This window comes from Psittacula echo, assembly GCF_963264785.1.
Source record: "Psittacula echo genome assembly, chromosome: 3".
In the NCBI taxonomy this organism is placed as follows: Eukaryota; Metazoa; Chordata; class Aves; order Psittaciformes; family Psittacidae; genus Psittacula; species Psittacula echo.
The window spans coordinates 15,293,866-15,317,826 of record NC_137736.1 but is presented as its reverse complement, the minus strand read 5'-3'; the positions used below and the strand labels follow the sequence as shown (position 1 = coordinate 15,317,826).

General features: G+C 41.4%; 1 protein-coding gene across 1 annotated transcript in view; it reads left to right on the top strand.

The window, feature by feature from the left end:
* Positions 1-13,341: 13,341 nt before the first annotated feature.
* The window catches only part of GBE1 (1,4-alpha-glucan branching enzyme 1), a 122,934-nt gene continuing 112,314 nt past the window's right edge, over positions 13,342-23,961 (top strand). Inside the window, exon 1 of the mRNA XM_080613102.1 lies at positions 13,342-13,473. Within this exon, the coding sequence (XP_080469228.1) occupies positions 13,370-13,473 (104 nt within the window). The 5' untranslated portion in view covers positions 13,342-13,369. The remainder of the gene's footprint in view (positions 13,474-23,961) is intronic.

The following is a 23,961-nucleotide window of genomic DNA, read 5'->3' as shown; positions in this document are numbered from 1 at the left end:
GAGCAACCTGGTTTAGTGCAAGGTGTCCCTGCCTATGGCAAGGGGTTGGAACTGGACGAGCCTTAAGGCCCCTTCCAACCATAACCATTCTATGAAATTCAGTCAAAACAAGCCAGAGGAACTCAAATTTGCAGATATAAATCCTAGCCCCAGACTATCCTTGGATTACCTACAGACCAAAACCAATGCACAGACAAGATTTCAGATTCATAAGAAGTATTTTAAACAGCTGGAGAAAAAGTTTCTAAATGCATGAATGCTTTGTATTTCCCTTCAATACTGGAGTGGGTCACAGTTAGTGATTTAAATAATTACATCATATTTTTAGTTAGGTTTTTCTTGAAAAATTGGCCAAATTCTTCTATTCTTCATCACTTTGTGGTGATGATGCCCTGGAGATGCCCATTCTGTTAGAAAAATTCCACAGATGGATTGCACTTCTTATCAGGAACAGTGGATCCTTAAGTGGATTTCAGACAAGCACTGTCACTATCCAGTGATCAGCAGCTTCTTGTTTGCCTTGCAACTCTGGCAGTTATCCCCAAGTCACACATTTGGCAGTTCATAAAGTCTAGACATCCATCTACATACACTTGAGAGAATATGAGCATCTTATTTCAGCAGCTGAAAGGAAAGTCACGTAAGGATGCATTTATTACTAAGTTCTTAGGGATGTATTTTACTCACAGTTCACTGAACTCTGAAAGGTGGGTCAAAAATGATTTTAGATTGAAAAGAAGGCATTGTAGTATACATCTTAAACTGTGGTTACACAGTGATTCTCTTTGTGTTGGGGCACAGAATATGGGAAAGGTAAGAGTGCCTCTGTGGAAACAAAGATACATAGATCTGTGATGTACATACAGATCTGGTGATGTACATATTCTCTTCTTCCTTACCAAGAGTTTTGCATGTGTATTGTAGGAAGAAAGGAGATTCTTGCCTCTTGTCTATAGGCCACAGATGTCCTTGGCACTGCTCACCTCAAGTTCTAAGGTTCAAGCACATTGGTAAATTTTCTTACTAAAGTGTTTTCTGCCATTGCAGTGACATTGCTGCAAAGCCAGTAATAACAGAGGATTATATGAAGTCCAGAACAACAGTGGATCACATCATCTGAGCTTACTGACTCAAAATTCCTGTGTTCAATTCAAATTCTCTCTAAACAGATGCTGTTTTGCTTAGAACACAGCCTTAGATTTTTACAAAATCTTGTTTCACTTTCTGTGTTTTTAAGTCACTAGACCTAGTTATTGCAGGCAAGCAAATTTTAATCAACAAGAAACTCAGTTGTCATTGATACAGCAGTGAGGTATGTCATTCTGCCAGCAAAGATAGATTCACTGAGTGTTATGGTAACTAATATGTACACTGGAAAAGGAGATTTTCCATCCACCTTTAATGAGCTATTCTTAGCACTAGAAGTATTTCCTAACCCGTGATAGGAGGAGGAGATTTAGCCTCACCCTGTCAAACTTAACAGACCAAAAGTGTTACAAGAGGGGGAATTCCAAGTCATCTCAATTATACAGCACCACATGAAATAATTATATTTGGCTACCCTTTAGAAGGGTATGTTCTTGAGGGATAACTTTTATGAACTGCTCCTCCAAACATGACTACATTCTGACTGTGCTGGTTTTGATTTTTAAATAGCTCACCCAGCCATAACCTCTGCATATTAGCTCTAACTATGAATGACAATCTTGTATTTACACAGAGACCATGCTCCTGGAAGATTCTTTGTTTCCTTATCTATGCAGGTTTATAATGTAAGACAAAAAAAGTCAAAAGCTTTGTTGACTCTTCTCTAACGTAATGGAAAGGTATCAGAGAAGATTTTATACTTTTTACTAATACTAATATATGATGCAAAGGACTTTTTAAAAAGAATTAAGAGAATAAAGCTCATCAAACCTTTTTCAGTTAATATGCAAACTTAGACTCAAAGCAGTATGTGAAGTACATTAACCTGAAAGACACAATGTACCTGATTCAAATCTCTTGAAAAGACTTGTTTTCATGTTCCTGAGTGTTGAATAGGTTGTAAAATTAATGTAATTAACTACAGAAATACAACAGAACCCACTTCAGTTCCCCATTCTTGTGTCAGTGTCAAAAGAGGTCTTGAAATTTATGAGAAATTAGTCCCCAACATACAAATGAAATCATGTGAAACAGCAGGACAAATGCTAACAGGTGAAATGCTAAACTTCAGTTTATTCTGAAGATGAAAAACTAGGGCAAGACACATGACTGATGTTCTACATTTAACTTGAACAATAGTTCTAGATTTAAGAAAAACAGTAGACTCCAGGTGATAGTATTTCTTGTTGTTGGCTTTTTTAAAATACAAATATCTATACTTCGTTCTATAGAAAGGAAATTAGAAAAAGGAGAAAACAGTTAATTATCGTTATTGGCAGTGTTGTTGGGTTTTTAATTTTTACACGTATGAATACCCATGCTTTATTTTACAGAAAAGGAGTAACTTTTTGTGCAACTCCTCATAAAATCAGGGAAATATTTTGATGACACTTGTATTACGTGTTCCACAGTCCTGTCCCTCGACCAACATGCAGTGAGATCACAGAGAAAACAGAAAGGCTATTTCATCCATTGGCATGGGGCTCAGTTTTCTTCCATGTAACTTTAAATTCCTTAAGGATATCAATGCAACATGACTTATTGTAAAAAGAAGAGAAAAAAAAAATCACATTAAATCAAAGAAGAACTGGACAAGTGATAAGGAGAACATAAATATGCAAGCAGATAAAGCAAGGATAAAAGCCCTAAAAAAAGAGTATTAATCTGGGAGATTATAAATTTAATAAAGGCAGTATTTATACAAACAGAGCTTGCATGGAAATTCCTAAAACATGAAAGGAAAAATCAGATGAAAAGCTTTATTTCAAGCAATGTAATACAACTCCAACACAGAGTTCTTCAGAAGTCTTCATGTAAATATTATTCAGAACTGCAAGTAACCCAGCAATTTGGATATAAAAAGGAAAGATCATAGTGTTAATAACTTGTAGTAGTGCTAGAGTGGGTTCAACCTACCAGAGTATACATTCTTGGTAAGCACAGAGACAAGATTAAAAGCAAATCTGCTCAGTTAAAAATACACTGAATGTGTGTGGTATCCTTTCCCTAAGAAAAGGATAACAAACAGTTAATCTTGCCTTTTCCTCGCTTTCAGGATGTCTAATATGTGTTCGCATTAGTCAGCCCTTTTAAACGTTTAGTATATTGGATGACTTAAGACAGATGGATATGCACCATGAATGTCTTTCAATGGTATGAATCATAGAGTCATAGAATAGTTAGGGTTGGAATAACAATTTGAAGGTACAGGAGGTTATGTTCCTTGGCACTCGAGGTTTCCTGGATGACAGAAGAAGTAATCACAGTTCACAGAAATCAGATGTATGTACAAAAAACTAACCAGCAAAGTTGTGAGTATATTGAAATGACAACTGATTAAAGAAAAAAGGAAACAGAACACAGAATTGAGAAGGATAATTTAAGTTTTTGTCATTGTGTAAAACATATAATCTGAAGAGAATTTTGGAGGGTACTGCTAAACTATGTACTTTTCAGTTAGACACCCAAGTTATTTAAAGCAAGGGAAGCTCAAACATCCAATTTAAAATTACATAGGTAATACCTGCCCTTAAGTTCTGCAGAGAAGGATTTTGTGCTCAGAGGATGATGGTCCTGATTTAGAGAATGACTCAGCTCCCAGGATGGAAACCTTTGTGAGTTTTTCTTGTGCATGTGTTGAAACAGAACACAACACAGGAGTTACGGATGAGACAACTGAAGGAGCGCATAGGTCAAGAAGCACCAGATAAATCACAAACTGTAAGAGCAATTCAGTATTTTAACTCTGTGTAGCTGAAACAGGAGGAAGAAACAGAACAAATAATTCTAACAATTTGGACAATGACCTTATGAATGGAGAAATCTCTTCATTTGCATAAATTAATGCCTTAACCTCAAGTGCTAAAAAAGCCAGATAATGATCAACAGCAAAATGTCAGGAGAGAGCTTAGTGTGGTTTGCAAGACTACGTTTTAATGGAGGTAAGATGTGAAAGATTTTTGAAAGAGGTGTATCACTCATAGAAAAAATGTTAAATTTATAGAAGGTTGATATTAAAGTAAAAATATCTATCTATAACAGTAATTTTGCCTAGAAAACTGTGCTATGAGAGTTAGTGATGACGCAAAGTAAATTGCACACGGGTTCAGTATACCTTCTAGTCTATGTATTGTCATTTATCCTACTACAATTACTCATATTTCAGATTCTTTGAAGAAAAAGAGCTGGAGTAAAACAAGAAATAAAAATATTTGTAATTATTCACCAGGACAGAGATTTAGAATACTTAAGTATTCTATGGCATATTGATCTAGGAACAGCTGGTTAATGTAAGAGAATACTGCACAGTCAGCTGATTTGCTCATGGCCCCATCAGTCATGGATATAAGGCTTTTCATAACCTGTGTCAGAATGTTATCATAAATTTGGCAAATTCTGCAAAACCAGAACAAATTGGAAGAGGTACTGGAGTCGAGTTTTTTATATTCTGTATTGACAAACTACTAAATTGCAGTCAGACTGTAAAATGTGCCTTTGTACTGCAACATTATAAATGTTTGTGTTGTCTTCCATTTATAGGTGCTTTACTCAAGTAGCTAAATGACAAATCTGAACTTAACGATGCACCAACCTCCAGTTTTATACAGCTCTGCTGACTACGTGTTTCAGCAGAACTACTGTGAATGTGAAAAATCCACCACTGCTTTCTAACCTGTCTCCTGGATTCTCCACTAAGGAATTACAGCTTTATATTGTTGAAACTACTGATTTTAGTACAGTTAACATTTGTCTAATAGTGGAATAAAATTGCAGAGGATGGCAGGTATCTGCTGAGAGGCCTGGAGTAAAGATATTGTTTAATATTCAAACTAGCTGGGAATCAATGACAGGGAAGGAGATGGTGTAAGGAAGAGGTTTAAAAATAAAACTAAACCTACCCAGGAGTGAGGAATTAGAAGCCCCAACATGAACATCATTGTTCTTCTTGTGAAGACCTCAGGGGCTGATGACTTGTTATGCACAACAAAGACTTAAACCTGTCAACCTCAGGACCTGAAGGCACACTGGAAAGTTGACCATACCACCAGAAAGGTGAGGCTTTTCTATATTAATCGGATGATCTGGTGGACTGTTAGAATATTTACTGGGCTAACAGTAAATTCTTGGCACTATCTATATGTATGGTACACCAGATAATGAGTGTAACAGAAACAAATTAGTGGACAATGTGGGCAAACCAAATCCAACCCGTTCTAGACATGCGCACTCTGCTCCTAGAAACATCCATCCTGCCCTCCTTTTTAGCATAAACAGCTGAGCTGAGGGAATAGCATATTCAGCAGGGACTTCGTCTTTGAGGTATAGAATCTTATGAATCAGTCAGTTCCAGCAGTAGCAACTGCCTCCTATGAGTGGATGTGTAACACTGCATGAGCTTTTAAAGGAAGACTGGGATTTTCAAGGTCGTATCAACTGGATGATCACAAGCCAAAAGAAAGCAGAGGTACATTAGAAGCAGAAGACGTCAGGCTCTGTTCCAACTGCACAGCAGAGGTGGGCAAGCCTTGAAGTAGGAGCAGGGTACATTTAAAGAGCTGTAGGGGATGTCTGGAACACAAAAATGCATTTAGTTTTAGGGCCTATAGACACTGGCACAGTATGGAATGAGCTAGCAACCCATATGAGGGAAGAAGTGATTTAGGGGACACTAAAAAGGAAAACTAATAAAGAATTCATGAGAAAGTATGACTTGTGAATGTTTTATTTTCATTAGCATTTACTCTCAAGTATCCTTTTTTATCAAAAGGGGAAAGGGAATGACAAAGTAAAAAGAAGCAGAAAAGTAGTCCATGAACTTGTGCAGCGGTAGGAGATAATGTAGTAAGGAAACAGACCTAGCACAAAAACACACATGGAAACAACATGAGAAAGCTGGGGAAGAAATGCAGTACTGGGACAGTATTTCCAGTAAGTCCCCTACCAGATCACTAACTGAATACTGGCATAAGGAAAAAGGCAATTGGCTGCTTAAGCCTCTTTACAGACGCCAAAGCACGACCTGATCATTGAGGGTGGCCTGCTGTCCTGGTGAAACTATGGGACAAGTGGAAAATGAAGAGCCTGGATATTGCCCGAGAAGGTAATACAATGCAAAAAGACTGAATACCTGGCACAGGATGTCATCTGTGCAGTGCAGAAGGCTATTCTGATTAGGCTGGCAGAGGAAGAGAATGAAGGGCTAACAAAAAAAGAAGCTGAATATTCAAGCAGGAGTAACCAGAACTGCTGTGAGAAGCGTGACTGCTGATTCATGATGCCCTGCTGCAGGAGCTGATTGCACAAATCGGAGAAATATCTGCACTGGCTGGCTGGTTAAACTAAAATCAGACTGGCCAGTGATATCAACCACTTCCTGAGTAGGATTAGGTGACTGAATCCAACATCCAGGGGGAATTTTGAGAGAGAAACAAAAGGCTCAAAGAGATCGCAAAATGGAACGGCGTTTGAAACTGAGGAACACTGAAGTCATCAGCCCTTATCCTATTCTAATGGAACTGGAGTCACATTCACTTGGAAAACCAAAAGCTACCTGTATAATACATGATTATAATTAATACCTGAAGGTGAAAAATTATGTGCAATTGTAAAGATTGCTACTTGAATTAAAATACGTTTAACTCTTTGTTACAAAGGAGAGAATCAAAGCACAACCAGATGGAGGTTTACTAAAGTTATCTAATAATAGAAAGTCCTCTAAGTGCTCTAAGAAGAAAAGGTGAATCACAGAGGTATAAAACTATTTCCTATGGAAAACATTATTGCATACCATACAATCACATATGGTAGTGGACTGCATACATTTAAGTGTAGCTCATTGGGACCGTGAAGACTGAACCTTCATTTATTGTTCTGGGGGTATTTTAAGACACGTAAAAAATGGTGGAAATCAGGGTCCCTAAACGGATAGGGTATCAAAATGTTACTTATAATACATAACCTTGCATGATTATTCAACTAGAGCTAATCAGGTAACTTTGGAGATCTATAGCTATCGCATTTGTAAGATGAGAGATATGTATTTATGAAGATGGATTATTGAACATGATAGGTGTTCTTCATGGTCTCTTTAGGCAGATTCCAGAAAAACAACAGCTCAAGACATGCATTATATATGTAAGAATATTATCATCCTTTCAGTACTTAAAAGGGGCCTATAAGAAAGATTGGTAGAGACTTTTTAGCAGGGCCTGCTGCGACAGGACAAGGAGTGATGGTTTTAAACTAAAAGAGGAGAGATTCAGGCTGGACTTGAGGAAGAAATAGTTTGCAATGAGGGTGGTAAAATACTGGCACAGGTTGCCCAGAGAGGTGGTGGATGCACCATCCCTGGAAACATTCAAGGCCAGGCTGGATGTGGTTCTGAGCAACTTGATCTAGTTGAAGATATCCCTGCTCGTTGCAGGACTATTCTGTGATTAGTTTTCAGTGTTTGGGCATTTTCTTAGATCAGAATTTGACCAAGATGTGATTATGATATTGCTCCAGTCATTGTGCCGCTCTCTATGTAGGATTCAGTTATGTTCATATACATCCAGAAATCACTGTGGACTATCTTACAGTGTGTAACATGCCCAGTGATAGGCACATATGCAATGCAAAGATGCAAATTACACTATTGCCTCAAAGGTAAGACTATGGTCTCTGACGAAACCTGAACTTAGCTTAACAGCCTACTGTTGTAATTTTAGTTGTTATGCTAGCTTCAGTGATTGTACAATGGTTATTCTTCATTATACCCTCAGACCCTTAACTGTCACAAAAGACCACACAGGATGAAATTGTAGATTTCAACAGCATTCATTAAGTCCTGTTAAGAAGCCTTGAGTCACAGGAGAGTTTGTAACATCTTTGCTGGAGTTGTGTAACGATTAGCCTATGTTTAGCAGACCATCTACCAAAGTGGGGAATTTTAGCCTGGTACATGTGATTTTTTGCCACTGCTATTGCTTGCCTAGGCCTGAGTGACTATTGCTAAACCCATATGAGCCTGTGTCTGCGAGTGCTGCTGGGGGAAAAGATTTGACAGCCCAAAGCATTTCCTGCATGGCCAACAGCATGCTTAATGTCAACTGCATCTGGGAGAGGCTGTTGTGCAGTCATCAGACTTCAGCTGGGAACCTCAAAATTGAGGAGGGTGACATCCCCCATAAACATCAGGCTGTGCGTGACCTCATGAGGCCAATGCCTTATCCTAGCACATATGACCTCACCTGCCTAAGGAAGACAAACTGTCAACCTTAGGACCCAGAGGCACACTGGAAAGAGGGGAATGTTAAGAGAAATTACGTAGGTGCTAGAAGATTTTCTAACAAGTTAAATTGCACTATTAATGAGGGTGGTGTGTTTCAGGGAGGAATGTTAGACTATGCAACCAGCCTTCAAGAGCCCTCCTAGGTAAGGTTATTGCTCAGGGATTTTAGGGAAGAAGTGGCAATGAACAACATGAAAGCCAATCTGCTCCTGAAGCTGTGGTATTTCATTGTTAATCCTGAGTGTACTGGATATAGACCATACAATATTTGGCTAGTGTTAATAGGCTGCTTGTTTAATAGCAATATACGGTTATAGAAGACCACTGCAATAATAGCAGGAATGTTCCTCTGGGACAACTGTCCTAGAGAGCTCAAGCTACTTACTTCCTAAGTGTTAGAATAAACATACATTGGTAAGACAGAGGTCACCAAGTATTGTGGGCATGGCATTTAGGAGAGAGTCCCAAATGTTTTATATTCTTCCCCCAACACATAAACATAAACACAAATACAAGGAAATAGCAGTACTGGCAGTTGTAGAACTTTGTTACTACTGGCAGTAATCACTTTTGGGAAATACGTACAGAGAGCATAAATATAACAGAGTATATGTAATGTTCAAAAATATTCTATTCCTAAAGTTTTCCCGTATTTTGTATCTGTGAAATGTTTCATAAATTCTTACTTGAAACTACAGACTTTCTGCTAAACTAAACCAGTTTTTTTAGTTGGACTCATAGTCATTTCCACAAATATTGCTCTAAATCTCCTGATATGTTTTAATTGGTATCACATGTTGAAGTGTCTTGATTACTGTGTAAACAATTGTGGAAGATATTTACATTTTTTGATATTCTATTATACAAAATAAGGACACCAAATCATCATAATATTGCAATGCTGAGAAAGCAAGAAGCAGCTATTATCTAGGACTTTCAGGTTGCTGGAATGTGTTTTCATTTTGCTCTGCATGGTAAGTGCAAATGTCCTTCCCATCAACTGCACTTATTGGAATTTGACAACCCTGAAACTGGGTTTTAGTATTTCAGATTGCACATTAATTTTTATCTGGGTTTTAGTATTTCAGATTGCATATTAATTTTGATCTTTAAAGATGTGTTGTTATTTAAAGTTCCTGATACCAGGACAGGGCAGAGGTAAGACCTCAAAAGATAGTCTCACTGAATACCCTATATTCCTTAAAAGTACAAACCCCAAAGCCAAAACCAAACACTGACCATTTCTTTTCTCCTATATGTCTCACTCTGGAGAATCCAAAGACAGGTGTAAATAGTTTGTTTAATCCCCATTCCCAATGTTTGAGCTGCCTGAGAAGGCTACCAAGATAAATGATTTTTTTTTCTTTTCAGGGGGGCATTTGTATTGGATCTGGATGACAACTGTGCCATGAATTTCTTATGGATTCTGGAACAAGTAATAGTGGTGAGCGTAGCTAGCCAATGTGGCAAAATAAGCTAGGTTTCTTTCAAACTTTGAACTCCATTTTGTGTTATGTACTGGATGTGCAGAAACCAGCCCAAAGGTGGGAAGCTTCAAAGTATACCATAACATGCTCAGATGCCTGACACCTCCGTGATGGACAGAAGGAATACCTCAAGAATTCCATTCTTCTGGAATAATGAAACACAAATCTTTTTGCACAGCTGCCTCTGTCTGTGAGCATCTCTGTCATCTTTTCAAAATCAGTCCAAATATATGTGATTCAACCTGGAAGTACTGCATGGAAAGATTAACCATTTTTCTTTCTTCAATGCTTTCCAGATCTTGAATGCTCTTTAACCCAAAACTCTCATTTCTATTTGAACTTTGTATATTTAAAAAAGTCTAAATTGATGTTACAATAACTATACAGTTACTGCTCAGCATTGCTATGCAACATTTTAAAGTGTATGTAACTTTAGCATGAGCATCCTTTAAAAGACTAATTTAGAGTGGATTGATAGACTCCAGCCTCAGTGGTAACTGGGTGCCAGACACATGCCTTATACACCACTCTTACATGATTCACTGCTGTCCTCCAAAACCAGCAGTTATTGCAGAGTCCTCCACTTCCTATTTCTACTGGCAGAAGCAGCTGCCAGCTTTGTTTCAATCTCTGACAATGTACAAAGACACATTGAGCTGTTGAAACAATATTCACTGTTTGAACTGCCATTTTGCCTCCAGGTAGAGGACTAAATGGCAGTGTCCTGAGAGCCAGTCTTGGCCTTTGAGTCTCAGCTAAAACACTGTGTAACAGATGATCACAATAATATATGCCTTATTATCTTTGAGTGACAAATCAGGCAGATAACATCATGTCCAAGCTGTGAACTGGAACATGAGTATGTACAAATGGTATGGTGATCAATTTCCCAGTTCACAATGTTAAATATAGCATTTGGGCTTTGTCTATTATGGGAACAGGGGCTATTTGCAGAATTTAACTTCCTGAAGCTAAAGTTTGCTTGGATGTGAGACTGGACACTGTGTCATTTCTACTTAAAAACTTCCAAGTGAAGGTTAAGGGGTTCCTGCCTTCAGGGAGGTAAAAGTCACAGCTATATTCCTACCATTTACACAGATTGCTAATGCTAACTTATAAATCTCTCTCTCGTGTTTATAATAGATAATAGTGGTCCTGTGAACGTGCTTGAGCTTCCCGACTTGGCTTGAGTGACTGACACATTGATAATGTGCATAGTATGATGTGGAAGCAAGAATGAGAAGATGAGTCATTAAACTTTGGTTAAGCCCATGCACTGAAATCACTGCCATGCAAAAAAAGTTTTGAGAAGCACAGTAATTTTAGAAACAGTTTTTTAGTCTCCAATGAGGCTGAAGAAATGGTGGACACTGGGGAAAAAAAGCAATCCTAATCTATCACAGCTGGATATGGTAGGTAGTTCTGCTACAGCATAGATGCTACTTCTTTCCATAACCAAACAAAACCCACTTGGGCCTCTGGTTGGGGCAATTGCTATAACAAACAGTATGAGTACTGCCCCACTTGCTCTTAGGACAGGGAATACTTCTTTCACTCCCTAAGGCAAAAAGGACAAAAGTACTTGCATTTTTCCATGTGTGGTCAGAAACTGCTTCAAGGAAGGAAATACAGTGTAGTTAAATGCACACTGTTGATGACACAAATCATTATGGAAACTTTCACTGAAGCCAATTTTGGGTAAAGTAATAAATGAACTGCTAGTGTTTGTTACATGCTGTGCTGTTAGTTATCTGGCAAAAAGAAAAGAAAGCAGCACTAAAATTCAGAGGAAGCCAAGATAGAGGGAGATGAGTTACAAACTGAGGATAATAATTTAGGAGGTGGCTGTGGAAACAAGGTATCTAGGAGCTGAAAAGAGTTTATAAAGTTTATAAACGCAGGCTGAAAAGCATTCAAGAGAGAACTCTAAATAAATGTTCTCACTAGATATCTAAACAAAAGAAAATTGCTGGACCTTAAATAAAAGTGCTAAATGCTGGCCTAGAGGCATGGTCAGGCCAGTGATTAGTTGCCTTGGATATTTGGTGGCCTATCCAAAAACGAGACATACTGGTATTAGGTAAAACATTTCCACAGTGACCTACCTGTGCTATTCAGCATTCAGAGCTGTGTTAGGATCAGCTGAATTAATCTTACTTTGTTTAGGGATTCTTTATGTGTCTGGTAAAGCGACATTTTGCTGTACAGACGCAGTGTTTATGAGCACTCATGGATGCCCCTGGAGTCTTGTTTTGCTGAGCTTGTCTGTGAGCACGCCAGCACCCTATGAAACAGTAGAGATATTTATTCCAGCACTCACGATGACACCACATCTGTTTGGGGGGGACTGGTGGGGTTTTGTGCATGTGTGTGTGTGGAATGCAGAGTTCACCCAGCACCACACACCCTGAGAAAGGCTTCAAAGGCACTAAGAAAAACTGGGGGCCACTGAGGGTCAGCAGAAGCCGACAGCCCGCTCCTGCCTGCGCTGCCCTGATGGGGAGGCTGACTCCGACAAGCAGAGAACATCTTGCTCCCCACCCCACCGCCTGCCTAGCCCCTTAGCAGCAGCATTTGAGGGCCACGAGGATGATCAGGGGGCTGGAGCACCTCCCCTGTGAAGACAGGCTGAGGAAGTTGGGGCTGTTCAGCCTGGAGAAGAGAAGGCGGCGTGGAGACCTCATAGCAGCCTTCCAGTATCTGAAAGGGGCCTACAAGGATGCTGGAGAGGGACTCTTCATGAGGGACTGTAGCAACAGGACAAGGGATGATGGGTTTAAAGTGAAACGGGAAGTTCAGGTTGGATATAAGGAAGAAGTTCTTTACTATGAGGGTGGCGAGGCACTGGCACAGGGTGCCCAGAGAAGCTGTGGCTGCCCCATCCCTGGCACTGTTCCAAGGCCTGGTTGGACACAGGGGCTCGGAGCAACCTGGTCTAGTGTGAGGTGCTCCTGCCCATGGCAGGGGGTTGGAACTTGGTGATCTTAAGGTCCTCTCCAACCCAAACCATTCTGTCATGTATGCTGTCGCTGGAGCAGCAGCACTCCCCTCCCCTCACGAGCGGCTGCGCCAGCGCAGCTGCCCCGGCCTGGCTCCTGACACCCAGCTGGGTTCTGAGGGGAAAGACTCCCCCACCCCCATCTCGCGATCCCCCCCTGAGGGCAGAGCGCCGGGGCTACCAAACCAAACCCCTCGCTCGTCCGCAGGAACAGGATCCCCCCCAACACCTCCTTCCCTCAGCTACCGTGACCGCTGGGGCAACCGGAGCCCCGACACCACCACACCGGGGGGGGCGGGAGGGGAAGCGAAGCACGGCGGGCGGGGAGGGGCGGCCCTGGCGGGGTGCCCCGGCCGGTGGGCGGTGCCGGGCGGTGAGAGGCAGGGGGTGCTTCGCCCGCCCGCCTCGGCCCCCCTCCCCGGGTGTATATAGCGGCGGCGCGGCGCAGCTCCTACGGCCGGCAAGATGGCGGCCGCCGTATGCGTGCAGTCCCTGCTGCCGCCGAAGCTGCCGCAGCTGCTGGAGCTGGACCCCTACCTGGCCCCCTTCGAGACGGACTTCCAGCGCAGGTACCGGCCCGGACTGGCGGCATAGGCCTGCGTCGCGGGGAGGGGAGCGCCGCGCCGCCTCGGCAGGGCGAGGGGCGTTGGGCGTTGGGCGAGCAGGCGGCGACCGCCCGCCTCTGGGGGCGCCGGGGCGGGCGGTGGGAGCGACGGAGCGGGTGGCGTCCCCTCCTCCTCCTCTTTCTTTTCCCCTCCCCATCGCGGCGGGGGCTGTCCCTCAGCCAGCGCCGGGGCGGTTCCGCTCCGGGCGGCGGCGGAGCGGGCGGAAGCGGGCCTGGAGCGGGGTTTAACGCTGGTCGATCCGGCGAAGGTGCCTTCATTGGCGAGGCCTTCTGAGCCGAGTGGGGCGCGCCGTCGCGGGGAGACCTCCGGGGCGGGTCTCTCGGCCGGCCTCTAGCGCTGTGTGCGGCCGGGCCGTCCCTGTCTGCCCCGACGCGACCCCGGCGGCGGGGGGTGAGGGGACGATGACACTGGTTTATGGGCCGGCCTGGCTCTGGGAGCGACGAGGAGAGCTGGTGACAGCGGACAGCCGAGCTGCCCTCGCCAAAAAATAATGCTTTTGTCCAGCTGTGGTAGCCTGTAAATAAATTGCTCCAGAGTCTTCTCTTTCTGGAGAATTTTCCTTTACGTGTGTTATCCTGCATCCTTGGCTTGTCAGATGCCCGATCGATGAAGTCGCAGAGCGAGCGCTGGGTTGCTTTGGGATTGCCAGTCTGAGCATCCCGCTACTGTTTTGCCCTCTCGCAGGGAACAGCGGCATCAGCCCTCTGGCCGGGACGGGCAGCGGGCCTTTGTGAGAGCCGGCCAGCAGGCAGAGGCGAGCTGCGTCCTGCAGAGCCAAAGGCTGCTAAAGCCTGCCTAGCCCATTGAAAGTAGGAACTGGAAGTTTTATGGTGCAGCTTCTTGAATGTTGCATTTCACTAGTGGTTTAATCAAAACTGTAGAACTGACCAATACCCTATATTCCAGAAGTCTGTGGGAGGGGAAATAGGAGGGAATTTGGATTTTTTAATAATTATTTGGCTTTTTTTCCTTTGCTATGTTACACATAATGTTGCTTTTGGCTTAATGTTACTGATTGTCCTATTGGGATCTGGCAGAGAATAGTGGCAGGGCTAGATCTTGTAAAATGGGATTAAGAATGGAGTAAACAACTAGGCTGATTTACAGAGTATTTTCCCAAACTGTGATCTCTTAATGATAGAGTAACTGTATTAAACAATAAATTCTGACAAGCTTGTGGTAATGTATGCAGTGTTGTAAACCACCTAATTCTTTTGGTGTGGTGCCAGGGTGTAGGAAGTATAAAGTGGGTGGATATGGCTCTTAATAAAGCCATTCAGTGAAACATTTGGGCTTCCCAAATGTGCCTGCTGCCTAAATAGGCACACAGTGAATGATGGCGTCTGTATATTGCTGTGGATAATACGCTCTGCTGAACTCAGTGAGTCTGCAGAATTTTTGTGTACTTCTTGGGTTCAATCATCTTGAGCACAGGACTTCAGATGATCATGTTTGCGTCTTGCCCCTTCCTGGCTTCTGAACCTCAAACTGGTCACTTAGCATAGAATTATTGTGGAAACATGTATACTGATAAATAGCTTAAAAGACTAAAGGAAATTTTTTGTGGCAACCTGTGATAACCTGAATGTCTCATTCTAAGCCCAAAGGACAAGTGTGTTCTGTCTTTCATCCTCTGGATGGTAGAGTGCCAAGGAGGAAGAGTGCAAGCACAGGGAAATACCTGTTGGTGTCTTGATGCAGTGCTCATCACAGCTTCCATGGGCTGTGATTCAGTCTGCAATAGCTCCAGGTGCATTTTTGTATCTAGAGGTCTTGCATCAAGAGTGCCCAGGAGAAAGGAGTTTTGCAGCCTGACTGCTGCTTTTGTGAAGAACCAGTTCCCTGAGGCCTCCAGTATGTGGGTTTCACTTACTTTTCTCCAGTTCTGGTACTAGAGGAGGTGGGGAACAGCCCTGCACAACTCTGTTCACTGTGTCATGAGCAGTATAGAGCTGCATGATCTTTGTTCCAGGGTGAAGAATTCTGATGTGTTTAACTGGTCATTGTATAAAGGTGGTCCACATGACTGATCCTTTGCTGTGTGTTGTGTTTTTTCTGGCCCCCTTTGAGGTGGGAGTTAGAACTGGGTACAGTCCGAGTTGAATACTGTGTATTAATGCAACTACCTAATGATACGGCACTTGCGTAACTAACCCTTCAAGTAAAAGTGTAAAGCAAAATAAACCTGGCAAGCTGTCTAGAAGCAGAAATGTATTTAAATGTGTTTACCTTTGAAGTTCTAAGCATATGCACAGGGTAAATTTGTGCATATTAATCTTAAATCCTGCTGGCAGTAAGTTCTGATGCTTCTGGAAAGGTAGCAATTATTTTAAATGGTGGCCTGTCATTAAGTAACCCAGTGGATCAGATGTATCCCACACATAGTGTAGGAAAGGCTGTGATGAAGCGTTCAGGAATATGTGCTGAAAAGCAAATCTGCTTATTAGGAGTTGATCAACTGTCAACTGCTTGCCATGGCCTCATCATAGGTAGGACAGGAGGAGTAATTCTTAATATACACCTAGGTATTAGCAATTCATTTACTCCTGTAGAGTAGAAAATCTGGGTAGAAATAATACCACTCAACTTCTGAACAAGTAACAATCTGTCCATTATTCCTTCTGATACTACTAGTTGGCTTTCTTTAAATTTTTTTTCTTTAAATTTGCTCCTGATACACTTGTCCAGTGGCATTTTTTGCCACTTGAATATTGTTTAAAGAACAAAGATACAGATAGTCTGTCATTTCAGATGGTTGGGTTGTTCCAGATGGAGGGGATAGGAGGCAGCTGTAGTGCTTGTTGCCCTGTAACACCAAAAGTGTTTTACTTGCTTGGATTAGGAAGCTTTGGGAAAGAGAAGTGAAACAGACTTGATGAAATACAATATATGTAGATACTTTTCCTGTAGTAGTCTAAACTTCTGACTTTGCAGTGATATTGACCTTACTTAATGTTAAACAAAATAATTAAGAACTGATGGGAATTTTGTAACTGATGCCTGTCATACTGTGTATTGCCTAGAGAAATAAAAATCAGGGATTTTGACAGAAGGATAAGGATGCTTGAGAAACAAAGCTTTTTAAACATTTGTCTGATCCTTATACTGTGCCTTGTGCAGAGTCATTTAAAAGTAGTCTTCCCTTTGTCTCATTTAGTAATTTCTTCCTACAGAAGGGAGGGCAGATAAAAGATTTAAGGTCTATTCTTGGTCGTGACATCAGCAAGTTGTTGACTCGCCTTTTGGGCTTGAGTCTGTCTGCTGTTTTATCCATAACACCGTATTAGCATAGGCAGATTATTGCTAGTGGAAAATGTTATAACTGTTTCATGACTGTTGTAGGATGCACAGTTAACCTGATTATAATGGCTTATTTGCATACTTAAAACAGGGCCATTTCTAGTGTTGGATTGGGTTGCCCAGGACCTTGTTGGGTTGTGCTGAGTCTCTGAGGATGTACTTCCACAGCCTCCTTGGGCAGCCTCTCCCCATGTTTGTCTCCCCTCATTGTGAAAATCTTAATTTTAATACTGTAATTTCCCTTCCTGCAACTTCATCCATTGTCTCTGGTATTTTTTTTTTTTTTCTGGGTACCTTGCAGGAGAGCTTGGGCTTATTCTTTGTTATAGGCACACTCTCCACCTGCCTTTAGATAGCTTAAGACTGTAAGGGGACATTGGGAGCCTCATGCCTCTTCAAGTTAGCTTTTTCATCTCTAGTCTTAAGAAACTTAGCTCTCTCAGGCCGTACCTGTGTGCCATGGGTAGTAGAGCACAGACCAGAAGCTGCCTTTCTACAGTGGCCTTAGCTTGCCAATGGCTTGAGCAAGTGCAGACCGATCTTGCTGGAGTTCACATCCACCTCTCCTACCCTGTGCTGTGCCTCTTTGGATGCTTTGATGGGAACAAACTGCTTCTTTAAAGAAGCAATGCTTAAAAGTGCAATGCTAGGACCTAGATAAGTCCTGAGCGTGGAGTGCATGGGCTGCCATAGGTACATGAGTGACTAGTGGGAAGAAGGAGACTTCTGGTTGCGTTCACTCTTCAGTTCTTTGTCATGCATGGGCATGTTATTGCAAATGGTGTTCATGGGGGAAGACAGGAATCTGTAATTTTGCCTTTCTGTGAATGTGTGAATTTGATGCTGAGCTGGAGTGGGGAGGGTGGGGAGTAGGGGTATGAGGAAGGGAAGGTGGGGTGAGGAGAAATTCTTTCAGTGTGTATATAATGAACCATTCAGCCTTGACCCAAATGCACACTATTCGGTACTTGAAACAAGAATCTACTTAAAAAAAACAACCAACAAACAAAAAAAAAAAAAAAAAAAAAAGATAGTGTTTGCATAGTTGTCCTGGTTTCAGCTATAACTGGTTTTTTTGTTTTTTTTGTTTTTTTTTTAAACTTCCTAGTAACTGGTGCAGTGCTGTGTTTTGGCTTTAGTTGAAAATAATGCTGATAACGCACTGATGTTCTAGTTGTTGCTCAGTAGCACTTACCCTGATCAAGGACTTTTCAGTCTCATGCCAGTCTCAGTGAGGAGGGGCATGGGAAGCCGGGAGGAAGCAGAGGCAGGACCCCTGACCCAAAGTAGGCAAAGGGGTATGCCATACCACAGCACATCATGCCCAGTATAGAAACTGGGGGGAGTCACCCAGAAGGGACCAATCACTGTTTCGGTCAGGCTGGGTATTGGTTGGTGGGGGGTGAGCAGTTGCATTGGGCATCACTTGTGTTTTCAGAGCTTTCATTTCTTCTCATGTTTTTTCTATTATTATCATTATTGTTATTGTTGGTATTCTTTCTATTATCACTATATTTTAGCTATAAGGTTGTTCTTATCTCAACCCCTGGGGTTTACATTCTTTCTTTCCACTTGCGGGGTGGAGGGAAGGGGTGGGTGAGTGAGTGGCTGCAGGGTGCTGAGTTACTGGCTGGGGTTAAACCACAACAATGGGATATCACTGTGCTGCGTTTTTTGACCATCTGTGATATGTTTTTCCCAAAGTACTTTGTTAACTCCCAAGTGTTATTTAAGCAACAGACTTTGCATAATTTGGTCTGTATTTTTAGTCTTTTACCTCTTAGAACATAATTGGTTCAATTAAAGCCATTAATGCCTGTGGTGTAATTGCATTTTATGGAGTTACAAGCTGGTGTTGGAGAGTGCTGCCCATTAGATTTTTCCAGTATAGCAATATGCATGGCTTACTGTGTTTTACCAGCCCCTGCAACTGCTTCTGTAATCTACTGACTGTGTAGTCCTTAGTAAAAGCTTTTTTGAATAATTCAATTTATAGAGTAAGTAAAAAAATGCACCAATGCACAGCTTAAGTCTTTATCCTGGTAAATGTTTCAAACAGGATACTGATTTGTTCAGCTAGACGAAACACTGGCCATAATGCTTGGATACAGGTATGGGTTGCAAAAGAGAAGATCCCATTTCTTCTTAAGTGTTGGTGAGGTTTTGCTTGAGAAGACGAACATCTTCTCAGTGGCTTTATAGCTGGATCAGTTAACAAGGTGTCTATCAGTTGGGGTTCTAGTAGTGTTCTTAGAGCCCTTCACTTGTACAAAAGGGGAATATTGGCCATTCTGTCTGTATCTATCTAGTATCAGATCATGCTGCTCTATGGTTTGGTTTGTTAGGTTGGTTTTTTTTTTCCCCCTATTTTAAGAGATGTGCAGTGGTACATACTTGACTGGGGTATTGAAAATGAAAAGGTGACTGAATAGGAAGGCAGCTGTTGGGGTCTAGTAAGTTTGGGAATGGAGATTGAAGAGTGACCCACCAGCAATCCTAATTTTAGATGATGATGGGGAGGGGGAAAATCTGGAGTAAGATTTGTCACAGAATTAACACAGCTGCTGTAAATCATCTGCTAACTCAGAAAAACTGGATTTTCCTTTTCCGTTTTGTTACATGCAAGCTTGTTTTGGGTGTACGAAACTAAGTGACCATGAACCCCAGTGTCATACATTGCTGTATTTTTCCTTTTGTTTTCTTGGAGGGAGGGGAAGGGTGTAGGGGAGTGTGGGAAGGGTTGGCATTGCGTAAGTCCAGGTGACTTCTGCTGAGCTACTCAGAATTATTTTAGAGTCCTACAGAAACTAATACCTGTCAGTTTAATGGAATATATTCTTCTGTATTATGGTAGCCTTTAGAATGCTCTTGTGCATTAGGATTACTAACCCTGACTGCATCACTGATGACCTTGAAATTTTAAGTCTGTGAGGAAGGCCAGTATACACCTAGTATATGTGTATCTGATCATAGTCCTCATCAGAGGATTCAAGTTGGCAACTGTCTTAATAGCAGCTTAAAAGGCAGGAAAAGTATTAGGATTTGGGTACTGCATTTTTTATTAGCAAGGCAGTTGCCTCTGTATACGAATTAAAGCTAAGTACTGTCTGAAAAACTCCCCCAGCTCTGTTATGTAGTGTTATCATGACTGAGGATATTGAATGGGCTCTGAGAATTTGCCCAGAATTTCAGAACAATAGGTTATGTGAGCAGGAATCTGGTTACTCTTTCATTGTAATAGTGAGGAAAAGCTTTGTCTTGCTGGATACTTTAAATTCAAGTAATTATTCTTATTTCTTTACTACTTGCAAGCTGTAAAGAAGGCTTTCTTATTATGTAGGACTGTCTTCAATTGACATCCTATCCTGTGAAGATGCTTTTCTTCCTCTGTTCATTTTCAATATTTATGTAAATACACTTTTTATTTCCTCTCAGTCTCCCTGTTACCTTCTGTTTACTCCCATTGTGCCTTCTAATCCTAACTGTTCCTTCATCTTCTGTCTTCCACGAAAGAATCTCCTTTTCACTTGTGCAGTGTCAGAGATCTAAAACTTCTCACTCATGCTTCAGTCTACTTTGTACTTCTGGAACTTTGCCTCATACAGTTATTCATTAGCTTAAAAAGAAAATAATGTCTGAAGGCAATGTGTCAAGTGTAACAAGATCAGGTTGTCGTATTTAAAATGTTTAAAGCATGAGCTTTTCTCTTGAAAAAAATATTCTGCAAAAATTTTTTTGCTATAGTATGGCTGCTTCTTCCACAGTTATCTGACAATTTGATGTTCCTATAGCACCTCACATTATCAAATTGAAGGCCAGTTATTAGTGATGATAGCTGGCCATGTTGTGAGGAATAGACTTTAAGCTGCTTAAAACAACAGTCTGTTTTGCTTCATGTTGCTGTTGGAAGCACCTTACCAATGAATGTTATATAGACTTTATTTGCAGTTAAATTCTAGTGTGAGATCTCTCAGATGTTTGAAGACCTGTCAAATGACCCAGATCAGCGAGTCCACTTGGGTGAACATCATGAAACTATTCCATTAGTCTGGATATTTCTAATGCTAAGTTTATTTTAACATACTCTCTTGGTATACTTAAAGGGGGGGAGTGGAGGCAATAGAATAAGCCTTCCTAACAGTTTCTTTAATCATGCAGCTCCGACTGTTGACTGATGTTACTTGAAGGTAGAGATGGCTCCAATGCTTTTTATATGACACACTCTTCTTTTTTCTTTGGAGCTGTTGCTCTGGCATAGTATGCTTCTGTTTCCCTCATATCCTTGCTGTTCTGGTGTGCTGTGTTGCCTAGCTTTGTGCTACCGTATCTGCACTTGTGCTTAGCATTACAGGGAGAAAGTAACTTCACAGCAGGACTTAGAAATTCCAGTAAAGGCTGGACCTGTTGGAGTGTTACTGCTGAAAGGTTGTGCTAAGCTCAAAAAAATGTAGCCTAGATCTGCAAAAGAAATTGAGTGATGCTCCATCACACAAAATTGACATCTATGTGCATAGTTCATGGAATAGAAAATGTTTGTTTTGGCCCTTGTTACATGAACTGGTCTTGCATTCGTTGCATGATCTGTCTCCATTTATATGTTACGTAGCCCTTAAAGAGAGGTTGGGATTTCTGTCCTCCCACTTCTAAGTGTCACTAGCATGAGATGCCAAAGTAAGGGTAATGTCCTTTATGGTAGGAGTAGAGAAGCAGAGAAATTCTGCTAACATAATACTTCAGAAGACTGTGGATTTCAAGTTTATCAGTGTTTCTTCTTTAATTCTTCCCACTCAAAACCAAAACAAACCTCTACCTTTTTAGTCAAGAAAAGGCTCATTGGTAGGTCTTGAATGGTGGTTAATTACCATCACAAAGATGATGTGTGACTGGAAGAGACTTGTATTTCTGGGCAGTGTTTACAGTCTGATCTTTATTTACACTCATTTTCTTCAAGAGGGAGCTGATAGAGAAGGCTCCCTGGGAGACACTGTATTGGGACAAGTTATCTTGTAGTGCTGATCTCAAATAGATGTAGGTAGTTTATTACAGTTAATGTGTTTGGGGTCTTTTTTTGACAAAACAATGCATTAGATGGTTGTTAAACTCTGTGCCCAACTGTGTATGTGGGGTCAGACTTCTCCTTTGAGGGCACTTTCTTTTCCCTAGTGTGTCACTGATAGGCAGGCTACATGCATGTGCAGGATGTGTGCCTCCAGGCCTTCCCCATGCTCACACATGAGTATGTTGGCATCATCAGATGTAAGGTTTCGGATGTATAAGCATTTGATAATATGCTTTGGAGGAAAGGCAGGATGGTCAGGGGAAACTGTCTAAAAGACTCCTATTAAAATAATGCTGAGTTACTGTATGTTTTAAATGAAAACGTGCTGTGCTACCACAACTGTTTAGAAATTGCCCATCTAGAATGAATTCGTTGCATAAACATAGGAGTCAGCAGCTCATTTTAGCAGCTTTAGGGGGCATCCTGATTGTACTGTACCTGCTATTCCAGCAAAAAAAATATTACAAGTTTAATAAATTGTGTTGCTTGTGCCAGGCTTAAGCAGATTCGTTGGGTATTTTATGCTGTTTAAAATGCCCTTGGAAATCCCTTTTTATGCAGGCAAGTCTTGCTGTTAACATCATTGTTTGATACCTGTTGTGGTAGATATCTGTAGTATAAATGTTCCTGGTTTGACAGGGATTGGTAAGCTGTAAATTAACAAATGCTTTCCATTCTAAGACTTATGTAGCTCATTTTGAGATTAGGAATGCTGCGTTGCTTTCTGCAAGCTTTAATTTGTCCTGCACAAACAGTTCTTCCTTCCAAATGCCACTCCTCTAGGAAATTACTGAAGTTGAATAGAGATGTGAAGTGTTGCATGATGCTTTGGTGCGCCAGCGTTTTTGAGAAAATTTGGGCAGCATGCCGGTTGCAAGCACTTGCACAATAGCTTTGTATTGTTACACAACCAGTAGCAATGACTCCACACACAAGCGTGTGTGAAATCATAGACGCAATAGCTTGTGACAGGAGCTGGGACAGGGGCTTTCCAGAGGTTAGAGCTAAAATCTACATTTTTTTGAGAGGTAGAAATCGGAGACAACCACTGAAAGTATCACAATCTGTGTACTTGGTACATACAGGTGAGAATTTGAGGCAAATAAATACTTTTTGTCAGTTATCAAGTCCTTCCTCAGTTTGTATTTTGATTGGATTTATCATCTGATGTTACCTCCTCTCTGTCCCACCCTTCTGCACTTGCCGTCCTCACCTCCCTAAAACCCTTAACATTACTAGGAGAAATGGGGGAAAAAGCCCTCCTTTGTAAGAGGGGAAGGAACAGATATGAAAGAAAAGTCATGCTTCACAGCTCTAAGGGTCTGTTTAGACTACAGGGGTTTTGTATGTGTATGTTAAAAGAATGGAGAACAAGGTAAAACTTCTGCATGCTGTATGAGCCAGGCGACTCATCTACTGTCTGAACAAACATCCCCTCTCTAAGTTGGCATGAACTCACATGTAGCACCAGTAGAAAAATAAACTTTTCACTGACAAACTCCAAAGGGATGGGGGAGAGACTGCAACAAAGCATAGCGTTTAGGTTAGCTGCTTTGGGCTGTATCCATTGTCTAAGCAGCATTTTCCCTTTCTTAAAGAAAGCGTATCAAAATAGGCCTTACTGTCTTTTGTCAGGCAGTAAGGGAGAAAGCCTGATGTGATACAGGGTGTCTAAAAAGGCAGTTAAAGTAGCAGTTTGGTAGTGGTGATGGTATCACAATGGTTGGTGTTTTCCCTCTTTTCTCTGGTCCCTGGCCTCCTTCCCTAAAAAGAGGGGGTAAAAAAAGAGGGAATCCCTGAAGCTTTGGAGTGGAAAGCCTGTGCCTGTGTGATGCTGCCAATTGATCTTCAGGTAGTTTCTTTGTGCAAAATTAAAGATAAGTGGTTGTATTTTAGCCTTGTGGTGTAAAGGTTTTGATTTGAATGTGAAAGCTAGCTTTTCCTTTACTGTTCAGCTTCCTCTTTGACTTTTGGGGAAAATACATGAAGATATTAATATACAATTAATAAAGATATTTATCGCAATATATGTACTTAATGCACAAGTATATATACACATTCAGCTTTTTGAG